The sequence below is a fragment of the Syngnathus floridae genome, chromosome 19, assembly GCF_059516105.1.
Source record: "Syngnathus floridae isolate MCC-2025c chromosome 19, RoL_Sflo_1.0, whole genome shotgun sequence".
NCBI classification, from domain to species: Eukaryota; Metazoa; Chordata; class Actinopteri; order Syngnathiformes; family Syngnathidae; genus Syngnathus; species Syngnathus floridae.
The window spans coordinates 694,886-715,711 of record NC_142431.1 but is presented as its reverse complement, the minus strand read 5'-3'; the positions used below and the strand labels follow the sequence as shown (position 1 = coordinate 715,711).

Here is a 20,826-nt window from a genome sequence, read left to right as displayed (position 1 = left end):
GGCAAAGTATCTTATGCATCACTTGTGGCAGGCTTTGTTTTTGCCACTAAGGATCCTGGACTAGTCAAGATTATGCGCAAGACTTTAAAGCTTTAATAACTTTTATCCTTTATGTCTTTAAGTTTTTGTATCTTGCAATATTAAATAAAGCGAAAGCAAGATATCTACACATTATCATGCATTGAGTGTGTCTAGTGCTTTTAATGTTTTTAATTTTCGATTCAATTAAAAAAACTGAAGAAGAAGAAGAAAACGTAGAAGAAGACGACCACGACGAAGAAGAAATGGACCATTTCCGGTGGCATATTTGACTGACGGACCAAGTGGTCCCGTCCTACGCGTATCATCTATACCTTATCATTTTCCTACGACAGTTATAAATGACACAACAAGAGAAAAGAAAAGAAAAACATTTAATAATCCCAACACGACGGCGGCACTTGTCGATGTTCTTTGAAAGTTTACGAGCATTTTGGAGCCCTCAAATAAGACTTCCGGTAAGCTGCCGGTCGAGCCGAAAACGATTGATTTCGCTCGACATGCTAGCACTTAGCTTGCTTTAAAAAAATCATTTAAAATTGGAAGCTTCCTGGACTGGATTCACAATCCATATGTTGCCCTTTCTTTTGAAAAAACAGAGCCAATGTTGGTGACTGCGTGTCGCCTGTCCAAAGCGCTGCAGCTCACCCTGGCGGTCATCAAACCAGATGCAGTGGCTCATCCTCTCATGCTGGAGGTATGTAGGACCTTCATTCAAGCACCACCTTAAAAATAACACAATTACAAATACATTAAAACTTAGAAATAAGAAAAATCCTGTCTTGCAGGCGCTTCACCAAAGCATCCTGGATAACCACTTTGTAATCGTTCGATGTAAAGATCTGGTGTGGAAACGACAAAACTCTGAGAAGTTTTATTCTGAGCATTCAGGTGCGGGACCCAACCTGCCAGCCAGCACGCCACTGAGCGTTGTATTAACGTTGACTGTAATCTTGATTGATCTTCAGGGAGATTCTTCTACCAAAGGCTTGTTGAGTTCATGTCAAGGTAAGCAAGATCCTGTCAGGCCTTGAAAACATGTTGGATAATATGAGATGGAATGAAATCAAATTTGGAGCAAGTAGTCAGGGTTATGCTTGTTTGGTGCGGCACAGCGGCCCGATACGGGCGTACATTTTAGCCCGAGAGGACGCCATCTGCCACTGGAGGCAACTGATGGGTCCCACCAAAGTGTTCCGAGCCCGATACACCTCCCCGACCTCCCTGCGAGCTCAGTTTGGCCTCACGGACACGCGCAACACCACACACGGCTCAGGTGAGCTCTGCCTTCACTTTTGCTAACCAATTCTTGAATCTGCTTGTTGTCTTGTGTTGAAATAAGTTGCTGGCAAATATGAAGTTATTAAATCAATCATACGCGCTGCGCTCACTTGAGATTTCATTGCAGGCTTAACTGTAATACTATATTCGTATATTGTAGCTAGCCAAATGCGACTAGTGCTGATAGCTAACCTTAGCGTGAGCTAAAATGTTGTTTTTGTTAACGACTGTTAATATTAATGACAAAGGTATTTTTTTAATATTTATATTGCACAAGATTGATAAGTGTTTATATTTACATCCATTTCCTAACTTTCCTGTGCGTATGTATTTTCTTCCCATTGTTGTCCAAAAAGATTCAAATCCCGCTCTCCTTTCCTCCAGATTCCGCCGAGTCAGCCCGCAGAGAAATAGCTTTCTTCTTCCCGGACTTCCGGCCCGACGAGTGGATGGAGAGGGAGGAGCCATCTTTCCGGTCGGGACAGGTACACTACGATCCTCGGCAACACGTCCACACACTCTCGGCTCAGCGCTAAAGCTGAAATCTGCTGTTACGCAAAATGACTTTCCCCTTTTTTTCAAGGATGTGATTGTATTATTGTGATGTGCTCTGTTCTTATTTAATATTATGCTCTGTAAAGGGCAGTCTAAATAAAGATGAATTGTATTGTATTGGTGTCACTAAGAGCATGTTTTATTGTTTTTTTTACAAAACACCAATCAAGACAGAAGTCAAGACACACCGTAGTACAAATAACACCTAGAAAAACATTCACCCCAGTCTAAAAGTGCAATCTTCAATGTCAGCTTCCGGAGCTAAAGTAGAAATTTCATAATTTCCCTCATTAGAAATCACTTGTGAGTTTAGCTCAAGCGTGTTCAGCTCTCGTCCTCGAGGGTAAACTCAAGACCCTCGCAAGATACTTGATTGTGCCACGTTATTCAAGCCCTTCCACGAGCGCAAAACTGAACATGACCTTCACAGTGACCCCAAAAATACATCCACAATGCTTCGGCCCTTTTCTCCCTGCAAAGCAGTACAGAAAGCTCAAATATGAGAAAAGTGAGTTGTCAAATGTAGAAGTAACTGCAGAAGAATGCTGTTGTTCATTTGATTTTTGTGTTTTATGATCATCAATACATGTTGCTGGATTTGGAAACGCGTATGGTTATGAGCTACTGTGAAAAAAGATGCGATGGAATGTTGTCGCCTTGCGTGGCGCTGGCAGCGGCGCCACCACCGGCGGGCGTTTTGACGACAGCCTCGGAGGGCGTCAGCACCTCGTAGGTGGTCAGCGACTTCTTCACCTTGCCGTTCTTGTCCACCTGATGGATGCTCTGCGTCACCGTGATGGTCACCTGCTTGGTGGACATGCGATTGTCCTGCCACTTTGTCTGTTGTGGACAAATCTGAGTCTCACTGCGCTTGAAATCGGAATCATCCATGGCCCAAAATGCAAATGACGTCTGGGTCACTCACAATCTCCTCGGTATGCAGGACGCTGGTGCGCTGCACCGTGGTGGCCGAGGAAACGGGGGCTCCCTTCTGCGTGTCCGGAACGCCGCTGCCGCTCGGCTTGACGTCGCTGAGGCTGGCTTCGGACGCCGTCGAGCACACTTTGAGGTACGCTTGAGCGGGAGGCGGGAGGCCGTCCTCGAAGATATTGGGAACTGAAATGCAACCGTGACAAATATCTGACAAACGCATGGTGACGTAAGACGTGAGCTGCACGCGTGTTGAGATGAGAGCCAAGTGCGGTCTTTTCATGTCGTCTTTTGTCCCTGAGTGTCCATTCATCTCCTCCAGGCCTCAAAGCACAGCAGAAAAGCCCTTTTGCAAAGGCGCTTTCTTTTGTCCCCTTACCAGGACCGGCGTTTTTCTCCGAAGCGAAGCAGGCCTCGGAGCCGTCGGACGGGATGCTGTGGATGGACGAGAGCGGGATGTCGGTGTCTGTGGCGGTCAGCCACGTGGACTCGGTCTCTTTGGTCCAGCTCTCCAGGTAGCGAGGCTCCAGCGCGTCCGTCCTGCTCCCGCCGCAGCCCATGGCGCTCACGCGAGTTGGCCTCCCATCACTCCGGTCTGGCGGACATGCTAATGAGAGTCGTGCTCCCTGCGTCTGTGGCGACGAGACGATGATGAGCCGTTCATTCGGCACGCTGCAATCTGTTCGTATGCATTCGAGACACCCGAGCGAGCACTCCAATCACAGCGTGAAGGCTGACGAGAAGACTCCCAGACAATATATTCTTCATCTGACAAATGTTCCTTATAAACTTCATTATTTCTTTCTGCAGCTTTAAAGCAAACTCCTGCAGAATGTTCACAACTCCAAAAGTGGAACGTGAAACCAACACAACACTGTAGGCTTTCTGTCTTGGAGGCCAATTAGAAGCTCCAATTATTTCCAAGTAGGGCCACTTGTTTAAACAGGAACATCAATTAGAATCAATCATCAATTAGAATCGATTTTCCTTTCACAAGCCGAACTATGAATCGATTTGTAACCCACAAAACCGGTGAAGGTAATACCTCAATCGGCCACAAGGCAGCTCATATCTCATACTCCACGGTCGAGGTGACGCACCTGGTGAGCAATCAATCTCCTGTCAAAATTATATCAAACAATTATTAACTCACTTCTATCAATATATAATGAGTCGCTTGCTTGTTAGGACCACTTATGTTCGACGTAAGGAGCTTATTCCCCATCGAAGAAGCATCATATTGAGCTCCGGTAAGCAAGGCCTTTGCTTGCTAAATGGCGTGACCTTCATGCTAATGTGTTGACCTTTAATGCTAATGTGTCTGCTTTAGCTTTAGTTTGTTTTGATACAGAATTTGGTTAAAACTATTCGGAGTCATAGAAGTGTCCAACACTGTTTGGTTTATTATGTTTTACTGTGAAAATGAGTAGAAGTGGGTGCTAATTGGCGATTAGCGGTATGCTAAGGATAATTACGAATTGCTCATATATATTGCATGGACGTTTTAGGTCATATGTTTTAAAAAATCTAACTATCCCTGACTACTGCTTTAAAAAATAAGTTTCAAGCACTATGTGTGTGTATGTATGTATGTATGTGTGTATATATATATATATATGTGTATGTATGTATATATATGTATATATATATATATATATATATATATGTGTATGTATGTATATGTGTATGTATGTGTGTATATGTATATATGTTAGTCTAAATAACTATCTTAATTATATTTCTTATATTACGTTGGTTGTCTGTATGACTACATACTAAGTGGGTCATAATATTAGGCATAGCTCTCGGTACGATGCAGTGCAGTCGCACATTATTGCGACCATCCACACTATATGATCAAAAAAATTCCTTCTGCAAAACACACACACATACTTGTAGTTGCTACTACGTACGTTGCACGCCGTCCACGGGGTCCAAATCCATGCACACGGTTAATGCGCGTACGTATTGTGTGCAGGCCAGCTGGGACGAAAGAAGCAAAGAGACAGCGCCGATTGAAATGAACGACGATGATTGCTTGTTGATGTTGGCCGGCGAGAGGCTCATTCATCGGGATGGAAGATGAAGACCATGGCGGTGAGGTAAGGTGATGGAGGCTTACTGCTGGATGGATGGAGGAAGGAAGGAAGGAAGGAGACTGTCTGTTGCTGTCTCGCTGCCTCCTCCTCCTCCTCCACTACCCCTTGCAGGATAGGATGCGAGTCTTCCTCCCAGCCCCCTCCCCGTCCCCCCCACCCACCCACACGTGTTGTCAGGTTGTAACCCATGGTGATCCCAGGCATCATTCGACCTATTTTGACTAAAAGCTGCCGAGTGCACTCTTTCAAACCTGAAAGGCTCCTTTGAAACCTCGGTGGTGAATGAATGCTCCAGGAAAAAAAGAGAAATTATTAGGAACCTAAAATCAATACAGATTCATAGTGACACGACTACCAGTGAATAACTGAATAGAAAATGACCCGTGTTCAGAAATAATTTTGTCTAGTAAGTAGTACCCTGTTTTTAAAACCATTGTGATGTGTACCGCAATTTTTGTCCACAAGAGGGCAGTCCCATCATTTTGTCGAATGTAGAAAAGAAAGAAACAAGCACCAGAATGGATCGAACAACTTATCCTTCGCCCTTTGACTTAATATTTTGACAGCACTGATTGCAAAAGTTCCCGTGAGCTACAATTTGAATTATTATTCATTTCCATTTTTTTCTGGTGATTGTATTCGACGTGAACTCTTGCTGGGACTCATGAGGGTCCACGTTGACAAGTTAAACTCATGAGTCATGCACTCGCTCTCCTGCCAAAGTGTGACTCTGCAACTACAAAATGAAAATAGCATCCAACATGCCAGTGTTTTTCTGTTACTTTGGTCTTCAGTCTTTTACTTTATTGGGCTATAAAAGGGTGTTTTAAAAAATGAAAGTCGGTGCGCAAAATAGAACGAAAGTGGCAGAAAGCTAAAGAATGCTTCCAAATTATTTCCACTTAAAAGGAAAACCAGCGCAAGACTTAATTATGCGCCGGAAAGATAATCAGCATATGTTTGCACCCGAAAAAAGTCGATCGTATCGTACGCTGAGATTTTGCTATCAGTTCATGCTGTGTGAAAGATTCAAGCAGATGGCAAATACTGATATGCTGCACACTGCGAGTGTACAATTACAAAGTAAGTTTTGCACATTGCATCAGCTAAGAGTTGACACTTTACTCACGTGGACATGACAGTGGAAATTCCATTTTGTTGTTGTTGTTGTTGTTTCCAACCATGCCAGACCCCCCCCCTCTCCCCACAGAGGTCGTGCCCTGTCTATCCATCACGTCCCAACATGAGCCTTTTTCATTAGCGCAAAGTGCTCCAGAGTGGCAGTGGCGCAACATCATTCAGACAATTGAAACAATGGAAGCACTTTGGCGTAACTGCGTCAATCATCGGAAGCTGGGGGCGGAGACAGAGGCGGCGTGCTAGATCATAGATCAGTTAGCGCAAAAGCATGACTTTCATGACTGAAGCTCCTTTACCACGTCGAGGCACATTATTCATCGGAAGCGTCGTCGATAACCACTTCCAAATGCGATTCCAGCGCGATTGAAAGGCCACCAAAATCTGACAATATTTACACTCCACTATCAGATTTGATAACATTTGATCAGCGCGGCTAATGAACGTCGACTTTGAATTATTCATGCCGCAAACTCCCAATGCGGCACGTTAATGAGAAGGCAGCTTAACTTTACTCTCTTCTATTCTAATTTGAGTGCAGCGTGCAGGGTTGGGGGGGGGGGGGGGGGTGACGTGAGGTAAACCGCAATATAGGCGCATGTAGTAAATGCCTCGTATGGTGATGGACTTTTTTTTTTTTTTTGTTAGAGCTTTGTAATTGTGTGGCAGTTAACCACAGAGGCGGCGGCGGCGGCGCCCACACACACCATGCACTTATTTGATATGTAACAAAGTTTTTACGGCTGTATCGTATTTTTTTATGCAGTGCGGCTGAGCGAGTAAAGCGACGGACGAAGCATTCGGGCGAGCTCGACCGGACAATTAGACGAGTCGGCTGCAGCGAGTGGGTGAAATGAGCGTGATGCAATCAAAGGAAAATGGAAGGGTTGAAGCTCATCGCTTATAAGCGTGCAAAGAATTATTTTTCTTGACATTTGCCACACATGACAACTTTCTTTATTGTTCGTTTTTGATCTACAGGTTGCCGCATCTGCAAGACAGCAAGCGGCCAATTCCACTTGTGAAGATTTACAAGGGATGACGACGGATTTGTGTCCTGCCTGCGATTTATCACACGGCTGCCTGCGTCAGGAGGAATTGGAATTGAAAAGAAGCATTTCAGACAGTAAGAGGGAGCGCCGTGATGATTGGCATTCTTTAGGATGAAAGTCACACCGACACCGCCGCGATGAATAAAGAGCGCATTATGAATTGGACGATGACCAAAAAATTCATTCTCGCAAGCTGACGTCTCCATGTGAATTCTGAAAGCAAAAGCCAGACAATAACATCATTATCTTTCTGACTCATCTCCTAACTGTGAAAGTTCAGAGTGCCGTTAATGGAGCAGGAATAATAATAATTATTTTTTTTGTTCTTCTTGGCTGGTTAATCAGCCATATGGTTTGACCCTCCTTTGGTGACATCAATCAAAGTAATCACGCTGCTCGCAAAAAGTGCTATTAAAAAGCGGAAGGGTGGGGGGGGCATCCGCTGCTAATTTAATGCATGTCCGCTTAAAGCAAGAGGAAAAAAAACCCTACAAACTGTTTCAGATGCGCAACTCTTTTTGGTTTTGACAGTGAAGCTGAAATGGGCATGGGTGAAGCAACTGGAAGTCTCTTTTTGGAGCCTTTCTTCACTCTGCCGCTTGTGGTGAGTGCCTACCTGCCTACCTGCCTGCCAGCAACAGCTCGTATCTCAAAAAAGTCGAACGAGCGACTCCTCGCTCTTATCACAAGGCACCGCCGGACTGTCCGATGTTTCATTGGCTTTTGTTTCGGTTTTACAATAAGCGCTTTGAGGCCAGCTCGCTGGCAAAGTTGAGCTTTAGCAGAAGGCCGTCTGCATCATCTTGATAAATGTCAACGTCTCCGAGCGACGTCCGCCTCCGCCCACGCGGCCCCGCATGAGCAACGTGACTTATTGCCACTTGATCTGGCGCTAATCCCCGTCGCGGCCGACGGGAACCGACGACTCTCGGCGAGAGGCCGCTTGCGTTTCCGAGGAAGGACTTTGAATTCCCACCGGCGGGGCGGGCGGACGCTTTTTAAAGCCGCTTTGAAAAGGCCAGCGATCCCGACGAGGCGCTCCCGGCCGATAAACACGCTCGGCTTTGTATGCCAGATCGCTGGCTGGCTGGCTGGCTGGCTCTTTTGGGTTTGGCGGCCGGATTTGCTGCATTGTGGCTTCGACCGCTAACGCCTTCTCGCTTTTCCGATTGAAACCATCTTTGAGCCGCAGCAGATGAAATCACACATATTGTATGACAAAGTGATCAAACACTCATATAGTTGTCGGGGCCGCCGCCGCTTGCCACCGTTGCGCTGGCATTTCTTCCGGATTGACTCAACGTCTCCAAACTACAAAGCGTCGGCGTCCCGAGAGGGCTCGCTCCATCTTTTGCGGCGCTTCGCAGCCGTCACGTTGGCAAAGTGGGCCTCTCCCGGTGGACGGCAGTGGGCCAAACATCAAACGCACTGCCTGCCTGCCAATTTTTTGTTTTTTTAGGAGAAGCCAAAGTGCTTAAGTGAGATAATTGTGCGCTCATTGGGGAGAATGTTGACGCAGTCAGTTGAGCTGTTGTCAGAGCATTTTGCTTAATATGAGTCAGCCTTCGGCTTGCTTAGCCGCTGAAGGCCATAAAATACATCCCCTTCAAACGACTCGACTTTACACTGATTGGATTGGCTAATGATGAACCCTAATGATGCACAAATTTGGGAATTTTTAAAATTTGGTGTGCTGGGCTGGGCTGGGCTGGTGGATGTGAAAAATGTGCAATTTGCATTCTTGCACAGATGAAGCAAATGGCGTGGAAAGTCTGCAGTGGCTGCGCAATGGCCCGTTCACTTGCCCAAGACGTGATGTAAAACTGCATTTCGTTAACAAAACTTTCAGACTGCAGCTGTGGAGTCGCCATGTTTGGAATTTAATCCAACAAAAAACATTTCTCATTCAATTGTTTTTTTGTCATTTTTTTCATTCTTCTTATCAAGAATTGTATTTTGATGTTCCTTTTTTTTTTTTCTTTTCTCATCCGTACAGATTTCAGCCTATTCTGTGTCAATGTGATCTGCCCCGGCCGGGAAGGTCGCTACTGGCTGATGTAAGTGGAGATTTGAAATTCAATCATGTCAGGAGTTTTCTGTCACCTGATTGGTTGGTCAAAAAAAAAACAAAAAACATCCAGAGTCGCAAAAGAGATTCCATCCATGTGAATACATTGACATCTATGCTGAGTATGATGTATTCATTTTTAATGTTTTCTTTTTAATCTCTTGAATTGAACTTGAATTGTGCGTTTTGTAGCATATGGATTGTTTTAAAAAGGCAACGCGCCAAGCAGATGGCGCTCAGCGCTCATCTCGGCCAATGGAACTCGATAGTGCTTTCAAAGGAACATCTGCCGCCATCATAAACTCGTCTACGGCACACGAGCGGCTGTCCGGAGGACCTGATGTCGTTTGGCCAAACTGTTGGTTTCGCATCTGCGCTTGTCATCGAGTCGCAACTCCGCATATATTTTGCATGTTGCCTTCCATTTATGGCAAATAGTCTACGTTGGAACAAATCACGTTTTTCTTTTGCGGACGACTCGCGCGTAACGTCATGGAGATTTTTTTTTTTTTTTTGGGTGCTGAAAAAGCAAACATTTAGAAACGGATTTGGTTCCACCTGTCATCCAATCAGACACGTCTGTCTCGTTTCAGGTCAGGGGCTGGCTGGTCGGGAGCGGGACGCCTCGGACGGCGTTCATTTATTCTGATTCGTCAAGTGTGCCGCAACATGAAGACAGCTGCTGCAAATTGATTGTCACACTTGCAGGTGAGGAAAGCGGCCGTGGCAGGCGCCACACGCTCCGCAAATCACATTAGCTGAAAAACCTTTGGAGCTTGATATTTACAAATACAAATGGGAGAATTTAAACAAGTAGTCAAGTTGATTTTTGGGGAGTCCCTTTCAATACAACAGCGGAGGCCGAGGGATGACTTACTCACGGCAGCCTCCGATTTCAGTGAATGGTAATAATGGCAATAATAACGGCGTGCGTGGGTGGGAGTAATTGATGTGACGTGCAACGAGATGAGCTTTCGCACGCTAACAGATGACGAGCGGCTGCTGTCAGCCTGTCAAGGTTCTTCATTTATCTCGGCTGGCTGACAAGCGCCTTTGTATTTGGGATGAGCATGGAAAATGGATTTCCAAAAAAGAAAAGAATCACACACGTCCGCAGGCCAACCACGAAGGCGCAAGCAAATCATGACAGGGCCACCCGCTTACACTTGGAAAATCTGCACACCAGAGCATTTTTACGATTCGGGCTCGCGCCGATTGATGGCGCGTGTGGATCGGGGCGTAATCGATGCGATCATCAGCACATTTGATCTTACCGCAGCGTAAGTCACGTTTGGTCCCGAGGACGCTCGGCCGCGCTGATCGATGGCGGCGAGCAGCTGCTTCGCCGGAGATTCACGTCCGGGCCAAATGAGCGTTTTGCGCCCGACGGGAAAAGACCACTCCAGTTGAGGTAATTTACTTGGGCGACTTTTTAACCTTTTAAGAGAAGCGCTTAAATCTCAATGTGGCTTTTTATGACGAGGCTAACCGTGGTCAGCGTTTTAAAAGAAACGATGGTCAAACTGCTCAAGCGGCACCTTTCCACATGTTCATCAACAAAACCATAAAAATTTGGGACATTAAAAATTCAGTCAGTTGTGCAGAATTATAGAGCTTCATTTAGACACAAATAGTGCATTGCCGCTAGCCGAACTCTTCAATATGCCCCTGCAGATGTAAGGACAGGCAGCTCGGGGATGAATTATTTCCATCGGTCGTAATCCCGACCCGAGGTGATAAGCGGGGCAGCGCCGCACATCCGTCACCTTTTGAAATATGCACGCAGATTGCTCGTCGGTCAGTGGCGGCGGGTGTTTACGGCGGGTCGCCCGCCCGCCCGCCCACCGCAGGGGCTGGGCTCTAAAAAGAACTGGCATGTCGCACGTGAGTTAGCACCTTGTCCTTCTCGTTTCATGTTAGCCAATTCACGAGGCACTAAATCACCGACATATAAAGCCGGCGCGTGACATACAAAGGGGGCGGGGCTAAACAATGACATTGTATTGTATTGACTATCTTTCAAAAGGAGTCTGGAAAATACAGCGCTTGCAACAGGAAGCAGCCAAAAGTTAATTTGGCCCAAATTAGCCACGTTGCTACTTCATTAGACTCGCCGAGTGAGCTCGAGGGAGCTTTGCGTCAGACCTGCTTCCTTTCCTGTCTGACTCGGCTCGCCTCGCCTCTTCTGCTGGCATGTCTGTAAAGTTCATTTGGGGAGTTTCTGTCTCTGCCGGCGCCACATCCAGTATACTGTACAAATTCCTCTCAAACGGATATAGCGTATCCGTTCAATTGACGTAGCTTGGCTCGCCTTGGCGCGTTTCCCGAGTTTCCGCCTTCCGGTGGGTTCTTAAGGCCACAGCAACGTGCGTTCCCGCAGATAAGCCGCGCAACTGAGCTTGATTGATGCCAGGCCCTTCACCTAGGCCCTCGCTAGTCCCGGTTGCGTGCTCTCGCTCGTCCCGAGGAGGCTCGCCGATAAACGTCTGGGCGATAAACACTTTGCCGTGCTGTCCGTCTTGTTAAAGGAAAAAAGAAAGCCTGGGGGCATTCTCGTAGAGCAGACAAGGCTCTTGGCTCCGCTCTGGACGTCTGGACCTCAGTGAAAGAAAACCCAGAGCTCATTACGTAAGGCGAGCGGCAGGAAATGAGCCAGCCCGAGGACATGCCCATCACCCATCGCTCACTTTGGCAGCAGCAGACTCCGCATTAAAGGCCAAATGGCACAAAGTACTCAAATCTACTTAGAGTAAGTACAAAAGTATTTGGGCTTGGTGCTTGCCACCACTGCATAAGAAAAATAATGGCGAGCGTGACAGCAATCAGGCAAACCCGATTAGCCAGCCCCTTGATGACTCCCGAAGAGATGTTGTCGCTTGACTCCATCCTTCCCGGAAATAGTTTGCCTGCAAAATTCAATGACCGATGGATGTGCGCGCTGTCAATACAATGATGGCCGCCTTCGTATGAAAGTTTCAAATCCAATCAAGGGAGGGGAAAGAAAAAAAATGACTGGACTGATGGGAGACGGATTTTCCAGTCAAGCCGTCCCCGCCTGGATCGGTTGGAATTGAAATGTGGCGCGGGGGCCTCAGCTGCGTCCTTACCCGAGCGGAACGCCGCGCTCAATATCAGATGGCGCAAGATCAACGAGGTCAGCGCCGACCCGGCAGCAAATTGAAGCCTAGCGGGAGGTCGTACGGCCGCAATTTGACACCCGGAACCAGCAAAGGTCTTTTATACCTTTGACTGAGACCTGGCCGATTCAGCAAGGGATTCAAATAAAAACATATAAATAAAAAATACATTAAAATAAAAATATATACATAAAAAAATTAAAATAAATTTAAAAAAAAGACTGAATCATCACCTTTGCGAATGGCTTTTGTGCTGGCTGCTGCCAAATGGCGGGCGGGCGGGCGGGCGGGCGGTCGGTCTTCCAAGCTCCCTCGCCGCTCGGCCTGGCTAATGGGATTTCCTCACACGACAGTGGGAGCTAATACGCCAGGATAATATCTCTAGGAAAAAGGTGGTCCAAAATTGAATTGGCCGCCACGAGGAAGCAACAGAGCCAGCCGGCTCTGTTCACCGATTGTGTCACGCTACCAAAAAATTCCCTCCGATGAGATCCGTCCCCTGCATCTCAATGAGGGAAGAATCAGCATAGATATTAGGTGGCTCCTTTTGTCAGCCATCGCTTTGGGCTTTGCTGAGCGCGTCTCGGCCGCTGGAGAGAACAATTGCAAATGTCCATGTTGTTTCTTTGAGATGCTCCTTCTGCTTGTGTTTTTGTGACCTCATCCGCCGGTGACGGTCGGACGACGCGTCCGTCCGCGTTGTTCTTCTCGTGTTACAAAATGAGCTGAGGTCAGGGTGACACGCTGCCGCCGCCGCCGCCTCAGCCAGCGTCTATATTTAAACAGTACATTGCATACGTGGAGGTGCGTCGAGGGTCTCTCTTTTGACAGCGCTTGTCCAAAAGTTGCCACGCCGACCTACTTTGTCCCGTCAATGTCGTCGCAAAAAGGTCCCAATTGCGCAAAAGAGCCGACAATTATTCTTAGCGGAACCAAAAAGCTGACGCGTCAAACCCAACATGGGAACGAAAGCAGGCAGCTGATTTTTTATGTTTTTTTTCTCCTAGTCTGATTTCTTTTTTTGTGGTTTACCCAAGGCTCCAGGCAATTTGTGGGTTTTTTTTTTTTTGGTGGGAGCGCATTGGCTTGAAATTTTAGAGTAGCAATTTGCTGTCAAGACATTTTGATGCGGCTGCATCTTCCTGTCCATGCCATGTTTCTTGATGGCCCCCCCATTCCCTTGACGCCATTTTATTTTCCCTGAAGCCAAACGGGTCGTGAAGATGCTCCCCGTGTGTGTGTGTGTGTGTGTGTGTGTGTGTGTGTGTGTGGGAAGCCCAGCTGCAACCGTGCAGTGTAGCAGAAGCAGTAAGAATTTATTATCCCCAAAGCCAGCGTGGCCGAGAGCATGCGGCCAAGTGGCGGGCGGGGAGGAGGGGGATTTTTTTTTTTTTTGCACATGCCTAATTTAATTGCGTACAAATGTACCGTCAAGACAAAAAGAGCTTAATTAAAATGCACTTTGCCGCGATGAGCCGTGTTTCTGTGGCACTAATCAGATGGCGCCTTGCTCTCCCAACAACCCGCCCCGATAGTTTCCTTGGCCCCGGAATCCAATTTCATTTCAGATCAAATGCATTATTTATATTGCCTCCTTTTTACACCGACGTCAATATACGGCCGTCGTGTCGGCGAGATGCGAGCGCCTTCGTTTATTGCCTTTTCATTTGTACGAATGCGGACGGCAGATGAAAATAATGCCGCCCAGGCAAATATGAACAAAGACAAACTAGTCGAAATTGCAATTTATCAAAAGGTGGCCCCGAGCGGCTCGTGTGTCATTTCCATATTAAAATACGGCCATGGCAAAAAATAGATTAAAAAGGACATTAAGGTGTCATTTGCAAGCGCGCCGTCTTGGCGAGGTCACGAAATCATTAAGTGCGCGGCAAATAGCTGTTTGCCCAAGGCACTGAAAAAGGACCAAAAAAAACACTTTGTTTGTCTGCAGAAGAAGCAACAGGTGACAAAACCCGCCTGATTGAAAAATAGCAAAATTATTGGGACGCTGCTGCCAAGGACGCACAAATTAGCCGCAGTAGCAATTGTTGATTTAGAGAAGGTCACAAAAATGCAATTGATGTGAGTCTGAATTTCTGCCACGGAATATTCATTCAAGCGCTCGCTGAGCGCTGACAGTGACAAATGAATCCCAGATGGCACCTTCACGGACACGCGTGTCCAAACCAGACGGCGGGTTTTCGAACCCTGCGAGCCAGAGCATGCGGTGCGCTTGGTCATGACAAGAACATGTGTTCAAAGAAGGAGGAAGTGACACAAACGCAGCCCCGGGTCATAAAAAAAACTTTTTCCCCCTGCAGACACATGTGAAGTCCATTAGTCCTCCCTTTCCTTTCCTTTTCTTTTTCTTCCTCCCCTTTTTCTTTCAGCCCAGTGGAGAAAAGGAAACGCTTCAGTCCCACCGGTCTCCTCCGTGGCACCGCCATCGCTCAGCCGGCAGCTCGGAGCGGCGCGAGTGGCAACGCGTGAGGTGGCATTGGTTTCAGCCAAACAGAAGGAAAAAGCTCCTCGTGGACCTCCTTCATTCTCGGCCGCAATCGCCAAAACGCAAGAAGAACAAGCGAGATCACAATTTGGTAAGTTTTCAAACACCACTTGGGTGCGCAGCGAGAAGAGAACTGATTTATTTTTCTTTTTTGGTGCCACGTTGCGCGAGGCCGGTACATCAAAAACATCGCAGGCTGAGGAAATTATTTATGTCCTTCACTTGTGTCCTTCTGTTTTTATTGAGCCGCTAACATCTGCTTTTTTCCGTCCCTCTAGGTTAACATGCGGCTTTGGTGGACGGGCGTTCTGGTGGCCTTGATTTCCATGGCAACCCCGTCAACCTGCCAAAGCGGGGACGGCGATTACGGCTCGGGCTTTGACGCCTACCCCGCCGTAACGGCCGCCGACGAGCCCGTCTGGGAGGAGACGTGCTCGGTCCGCTTCGGCACCCGGGGCGCTTCGGCCCGCCTTCTGAAGGCTCGCCGGGAGGAGGTGGCCTTCCTGCAGGCCATCCAGCACGCCAACCGGGCCGTGATGGAGAACCTGGTCCAGTACGTCGGGGCGGAGCTGGGGGCCGAGAGCTACGAGGACGTGATTCGGGCCAACGTCGCCGGCGCCCAGGAGGAGCACCGGAGCTGCCGTGAGGTGCTGGAGAAGGCTGAGGAAGACCTGGAGAAGCAGCTTCAAGGGGAGCTCCTGGACACCCTCGCAGGGATGCAGAAGTAAGCACGCCAAAAAAAAAGTTGGACCCAGCACAGACCGCGCGAACAAGATTCACATTTTTTTATTCTTCCTCCGTTAACTCCTCATTGGCATTTCCCGGACAGAATCCGAGAAGAGTCTGCCGCCTTTGAGGAAATGCTGCGGGCGGCCACGGACATCGCCGGGCGACTCGAGAGCTCGTCGCAAGGCCTTCACGCCTCCTTCGCCAAACAGCTGAGGGACACCATCCAAGGCCACGTATAAGACTCGCCCCGTCGTTCCACGGACAGACTTTTTTTCCCCCACCGCCATTCTGACGAATTTTCCATCCATACGTTATTGCGGCAATTAGGAGAGAAAACATATGAAAGCCGTCTCCTGTGTCAGGTCTGTAGATGCTCTTAGTCTCCTCCGGAGCGAGGTGAAGCTCCACCATCTGGCGCTTCGTGTTGCCGCCGCGGCCGTGTCATTAAAGAGGAACGACTTTAACTTTCCAATAGTTGTCCGCAGCTCATATGAAAACGTTCAACACTTTGACGCTTGTAAAGTCAATTTGGAGCTTTGTTTCTAAATACATGCCACATGTTGAGAACAAACTCTGAATCATGTGACAGCGTGTGCGTGAAAGAGAGAGAGAGAAAGCGAGAGAGAGAGAGAGAGCGAGAGAGAGAGGAGGGGAGTGGGTGTGGCCACGAAGGCAGCAGATATTCAAGCCGAGTGTGAATGCCTTCCTCCAAAAGTGCAGGCGGTCCGGTCCGGTCTGGTCCGCTCAGCCATCTTCTTAATGGGTGAAAATGTTTTTTTCCAGGGGCGCTTGGAACTCGTTCAGCAAGTGCGGAGGACCACGAGTTGCGTTTGACGCCGGAGCCGGCCGCGCGTGGCAAGTGCGTGTCAAAGTTGCGTGAGATGTCTCGCTCGCGGCGGCCAAGATGACCTACGCCGGGCTCCGAGATAGCACCGTGACACCGCTCAGCCTCCGCTCGCCGTCCACATGGAGCGAATCAAGCGCCTGTGCGCGACCGTTGCCGCCGCCAACTGGCTCTGCTCGCTGCTCTTCTGTCAGGCAGGTAGGTTAACGCATCACGTGAGCTTTCTTGGGAATTGCAAAAATCATCTCTGCACTTTGCTTCCATTGAGATGAAGGGAAAGAGATGGTAGAAAATCAAAAGAATTCCTCCATGCTGGCACTTTCCAAAAACGGTGTGGAGGTTTTCAGCACATCAATGAAATCAACTTTGAGAGGCGAGGAAGCGGGCCAGCCGCTTATGAATTCACATCATAGTTTAGCCTGGCTTGTTTGCCAGCGCACCTGTCCGCCCACCCGCTAAATGCCCTGCGGCCAGGCCATTAGCATGGGCGAGAAATCACGTTTGCACATTTGCATGCGCGCGGCGGCGGCGGCTTTGCCAGGAAGCCCCCCTGCCGCCCCGGGCGCTAGCGCATCCGTGCTCAGGTCAGAGCGAGCGCGGCCGTGACTACTCGGGCGCAATTTGTGGGCAGACTTGTTTGTGTCTTTTGTATATTCTTATTTTGGCTGTCAAAATAAGTCGGCGTGACTCCGTGGCGTTAAAAGTCGAGGAAAGAAAAAGCTGCTTCCTTTATCTTCTGCATTGAAATGACCTACCAGGAGTGGGGTTCGAACCCACGAGGACTATTGTCCATTGGATCTTAAGTCCAACGCCTTAACCACTCGGCCATCCTGGTGCACATGTTTACAATTTGCGTCCAATAGGAAATGTTCTTTTGTGGCAGTGGCGTGCCACGACAAGACGCACTCCCACGCCGAGGATGAGCTCTTCAAGAGGCTGTTTGCTGGCTACAACAAGTGGTCCAGACCGGTTCCCAACATCTCCGACGTGGTCATTGTCAAGTTTGGACTGTCCATCGCGCAGCTCATCGACGTGGTCAGTCTCTTGGTTTGGGTTCATCACTTTTTTGGAACAAAAGCATCTGCAATTCGACTGAAGCCTTACTTCCTTTTTGTCAGGATGAGAAGAACCAAATGATGACCACCAATGTTTGGCTCAAGCAGGTGGGTGGACATTTTCATCACTTGGTCATCACCATAAAAAGAAATGTCAGTCAGATATGTTGAATTTTGTTTTTTTTTTTTTATCCATCCCCAGGAGTGGAATGACTACAAACTTCGCTGGCAGCCGTCAGATTATGACAACGTGACCTCCATCCGAGTGCCGTCACAGCTCATATGGGTCCCGGATATCGTCCTCTATAATAAGTGAGTATGGAAACAAAATTAAATTGTTGAAGAAAAAAAAAAAAGTTGAAGTTAGACGAAGTAGTAAGTATTGTTATTATTAACATGAGTAACCGTTGGTGGAGCATGCTTGAAAATAACTGCCTTGACTCTGGCGCTATCTAGCGGTTATACATAATGTAGCTCCACAAATCCCAATGAGTTGACAGTTCATTAGGTACACAAGCTCAGATAAGAGCGCAGTCCTAAAAAAGGATGAAATGAGACGCTGCTCCAACCCATCCAATCTTGCTTCATGCATGAATCCATTTTATTCATAAGCAGTCATGAATGATGTTTAATGAAGGCCAGCTCACTGGAGACACTTTTAAGATTGTATTTTGGAGTATATGAGAAAGATATGACAGATTTCATTCATTTGAGGGGAGATGATGAAAATGAAAAGAATGTTCCTGCATGTAGAATTAATGAAGGCGGTACCAGCTCAGACAGTCAGTCTTCTCCAACATTTGAAATGCCTCCTCCCATTTCACGTGTGTTTGCCCTTTGCCTTCTTTGACGGCGCCATCCGTCATTTTTGCGGGCAGCGCCGACGGCGAATTTGCGGTGACCCACATGACCAAGGCGCACCTGTTCCACACGGGGGCCGTCCGCTGGGTACCTCCGGCCATCTACAAGAGCTCGTGCAGCATCGACGTCACCTTCTTCCCGTTCGACCAGCAGAACTGCAAGATGAAGTTCGGCTCGTGGACCTACGACAAGGCCAAGATCGACCTGGAGCGCCTGGAGACCTCGGTGGATCTCAACAACTACTGGGAGAGCGGCGAGTGGGCCATCGTCAACGCGGTGGGCACCTACAACACCAAGAAGTACGACTGCTGCCACGAGATCTACCCGGACATCACCTACTTCTTCATCATCCGCCGCCTGCCGCTCTTCTACACCATCAACCTGATCATCCCCTGCCTACTCATCTCCTGCCTGACCGTGCTGGTCTTCTACCTGCCGTCCGACTGCGGCGAGAAGATCACGCTGTGCATCTCGGTGCTGCTCTCGCTCACCGTCTTCCTGCTGCTCATCACCGAGATCATCCCGTCCACCTCGCTGGTCATCCCGCTCATCGGCGAGTACCTGCTCTTCACCATGATCTTCGTCACGCTCTCCATCGTCATCACCGTCTTTGTGCTCAACGTGCACCACCGCTCGCCCAACACGCACAAGATGCCGCGCTGGGTGCACGCCGTTTTTCTGGACCTGGTGCCCAGGTGGCTGTTCATGAGGAGGCCGGCGCCCAACGCCAGGCGCCGCAGGCTGCTGATGGAGAGGCGCCGGGGCCGGGCAGTTCCCGGGCCGAGCGTCAGCACCTCGGCCACGTGGGGCAAAGATGCTTCCTCCCGCTCGCTGGAGGATCTGGAGTTGGGCACTCTGGCGTCCTACGTCTCCTTCCGCCCGCCGTCGCCGCAGCGGCCCGAGACGCCGCAGCAGAGCGCCAGGCAGCCGGCGGCGGCGGCGGCTTGGACCTCCACCATCAAGCGGACCGCCAGAGAGGAAGCCCTCGCGGCGGACTTCCCGCTCTCGCCGAGCCTCATCCACGCCCTGGAAGGCGTTCACTACGTCGCCGACCACCTGAGGGCCGAGGACGCCGACTTCAGCGTGAGTAGAATGCCAGCGCTCCGGATCTTTAGTCCAAAACGTCCAACCGTTGTTTGTATCCAGGTGAAAGAAGACTGGAAATATGTTGCCATGGTGATCGACCGCATCTTCCTGTGGATGTTCATCATCGTGTGCCTCCTGGGCACCGTCGGCCTCTTCCTGCCTCCTTGGCTCGCAGGCATGATTTAGAGTTTGACTTCTTTTCGACTCCTCGACCATCGCTAGCATGAACATTACACGGGTACAATATTGGATGCTAGCATGTCGGCTACGGTGAAAGTTTTGTTCCTATTGCGGGTATAACAAATGTCAAATTGGTTCATTCCAAGTACGTTTCATATATTTATTATTGGGGGCACAGCGAGAGGTGAGAGTTAGTCGGGACACGACATTGTTTTGTTTTTTCTTGGACTTCTTTATTATCTATACCGCTTCCGTTGTGTCCTAGGTGGCGTCAAAGTATGTTATACATTATATCTAAAATCAAACTGTTGAGGAGGCTCTCGTTATTAAAAATCCTAAAATGTATTTGGTGAGGAGAGGCCTCCATTTTGTTGAACGACAACACGCACACGAGCACACGAGCACACGCACGCGAGGATGTACAGCGTATGGGAGGGACATATGTACAGATGAGCGAGGAGATAATTTAAAGGTTGCGGCGGTGAGTCAGGGCTGGACGGGCTTGGCCAGGTTGGCCCGCACTCGGGCCTGGTCCACGGCGTCCAGCATGTTCTTGCTGTCCACTGCCAGGTTGTGGGCCGCCGCCAGCATCTGCTTGCGGCACTCGTCCCGCAGCGACGTGATGGCGTTCTGCTGCGCCAGACGCATTTTGCTGATTAGCTCGGCCATGTCGTTGTTGAGCAGCTTCTGGGTGCCTTCGATCTGGGCGGGGACAACACAAAGTTAGATCCGACCGGCTCGAGAAAAGGGAAAGGGGAGAGGTACCTCGGTGCGCACAGACTCGTGCAGAGTGGGCAGGATGTCGTCCACGCTGCTGATCAGTTCTCTCAAGGCCATCCCCACCGACTGCACGTTGAGCGAGCGCACACAATGGGCTTGTCATGATTATTCCACTTTCAAAGATTAGAATTGAAATGGGATTTAGGAACGATGGTTTGCGTCACCTGCACAACCGTGATGTACTGCTCAGGCTGCATGTCCACAACGTCGTTCTTGAGTTGCACCACAACTTTGACCACGTTCATCACGCACAGGTAAACCTTGTCGTCGGAACGGTCCAGCTCGGCGGTGGGCGCCGGCTGATTTGGAAACAAAACGCATCGTCGGGAAATTAAACTCAAGCTGTCGTTCGGCGTGATCGTCCAAAAATGGTCATAACCTGCGCTGTGAGCCGAGGAGGCTTTGATGGCGGGCCTGGAAAACACAAGATGCTTTTTGTTTATTATTTCATTCAAATATAGTTTGTCTACAGGTTCATTGACTGTGT

The 20,826-nt window shown here is 48.8% G+C and overlaps 5 protein-coding genes and 1 non-coding gene across 17 annotated transcripts in view; 3 read left to right on the top strand and 3 right to left on the bottom strand.

The window, feature by feature from the left end:
- The first annotated feature begins 260 nt into the window (after positions 1-260).
- nme6 (NME/NM23 nucleoside diphosphate kinase 6) lies at positions 261-1,992 on the top strand. The gene is made up of 6 exons (XM_088361599.1): positions 261-497; positions 639-736; positions 828-930; positions 1,008-1,047; positions 1,155-1,315; positions 1,705-1,992. Exons 2-6 carry the CDS (start codon positions 644-646, stop codon positions 1,854-1,856), a joined length of 549 nt encoding a protein of 182 aa, XP_088217725.1. The 5' UTR covers positions 261-497; positions 639-643; the 3' UTR covers positions 1,857-1,992.
- A 26-nt stretch (positions 1,993-2,018) lies between these two features.
- baalcb (BAALC binder of MAP3K1 and KLF4 b) lies at positions 2,019-5,024 on the bottom strand. 4 transcript variants are annotated; one of them, XM_088361594.1, is made up of 5 exons: positions 4,719-5,024; positions 3,851-3,924; positions 3,185-3,484; positions 2,801-2,991; positions 2,019-2,715 (listed from the first exon to the last, which is right to left on the bottom strand). In XM_088361594.1, exons 3-5 carry the CDS (start codon positions 3,363-3,365, stop codon positions 2,497-2,499), a joined length of 591 nt encoding a protein of 196 aa, XP_088217720.1. In that variant the 5' UTR covers positions 3,366-3,484; positions 3,851-3,924; positions 4,719-5,024; the 3' UTR covers positions 2,019-2,496. The 4 variants fall into 4 exon arrangements, with proteins under 4 accessions (XP_088217720.1, XP_088217717.1, XP_088217718.1 ...); XM_088361591.1 differs by having other exon boundaries at positions 3,185-3,437; XM_088361592.1 differs by having other exon boundaries at positions 3,185-3,924.
- Positions 2,585-16,447, top strand: LOC148381333 (uncharacterized). 6 transcript variants are annotated; one of them, XM_088361590.1, is made up of 14 exons: positions 2,585-2,944; positions 3,188-3,908; positions 3,994-4,055; positions 4,784-4,907; positions 6,808-6,885; positions 7,023-7,167; positions 7,625-7,697; positions 9,090-9,150; positions 9,755-9,869; positions 11,690-11,910; positions 14,689-14,895; positions 15,083-15,528; positions 15,634-15,766; positions 16,317-16,447. In XM_088361590.1, exons 12-14 carry the CDS (start codon positions 15,089-15,091, stop codon positions 16,365-16,367), a joined length of 624 nt encoding a protein of 207 aa, XP_088217716.1. In that variant the 5' UTR covers positions 2,585-2,944; positions 3,188-3,908; positions 3,994-4,055; positions 4,784-4,907; positions 6,808-6,885; positions 7,023-7,167; positions 7,625-7,697; positions 9,090-9,150; positions 9,755-9,869; positions 11,690-11,910; positions 14,689-14,895; positions 15,083-15,088; the 3' UTR covers positions 16,368-16,447. The 6 variants fall into 6 exon arrangements, with proteins under 6 accessions (XP_088217716.1, XP_088217715.1, XP_088217711.1 ...); XM_088361589.1 differs by lacking the exon at positions 11,690-11,910 and having other exon boundaries at positions 14,694-14,895; XM_088361585.1 differs by lacking the exon at positions 11,690-11,910.
- On the top strand, positions 16,427-19,904 carry chrna2b (cholinergic receptor, nicotinic, alpha 2b (neuronal)). 2 transcript variants are annotated; one of them, XM_088361577.1, is made up of 6 exons: positions 16,427-16,575; positions 17,261-17,412; positions 17,496-17,540; positions 17,635-17,744; positions 18,311-19,376; positions 19,440-19,904. In XM_088361577.1, exons 1-6 carry the CDS (start codon positions 16,500-16,502, stop codon positions 19,563-19,565), a joined length of 1,575 nt encoding a protein of 524 aa, XP_088217703.1. In that variant the 5' UTR covers positions 16,427-16,499; the 3' UTR covers positions 19,566-19,904. The 2 variants fall into 2 exon arrangements, with proteins under 2 accessions (XP_088217703.1, XP_088217704.1); XM_088361578.1 differs by having other exon boundaries at positions 16,440-16,575; positions 17,241-17,412.
- On the bottom strand, positions 17,130-17,212 carry trnal-uaa (transfer RNA leucine (anticodon UAA)). Its single transcript has one exon. It is a non-coding gene; the product is annotated as a tRNA-Leu (tRNA).
- ptk2bb (protein tyrosine kinase 2 beta, b) overlaps positions 19,706-20,826 on the bottom strand; it is an 8,142-nt gene continuing 7,021 nt past the window's right edge. For all 3 annotated transcript variants that reach the window (XM_088361571.1, XM_088361573.1, XM_088361572.1), the window contains 4 exons: positions 20,719-20,753; positions 20,504-20,638; positions 20,325-20,405; positions 19,706-20,261 (listed from right to left, as the gene is read on the bottom strand). In XM_088361571.1, the coding sequence (XP_088217697.1) occupies positions 20,046-20,261; positions 20,325-20,405; positions 20,504-20,638; positions 20,719-20,753 (467 nt within the window). In that variant the 3' untranslated portion in view covers positions 19,706-20,045. The remainder of the gene's footprint in view (positions 20,262-20,324; positions 20,406-20,503; positions 20,639-20,718; positions 20,754-20,826) is intronic.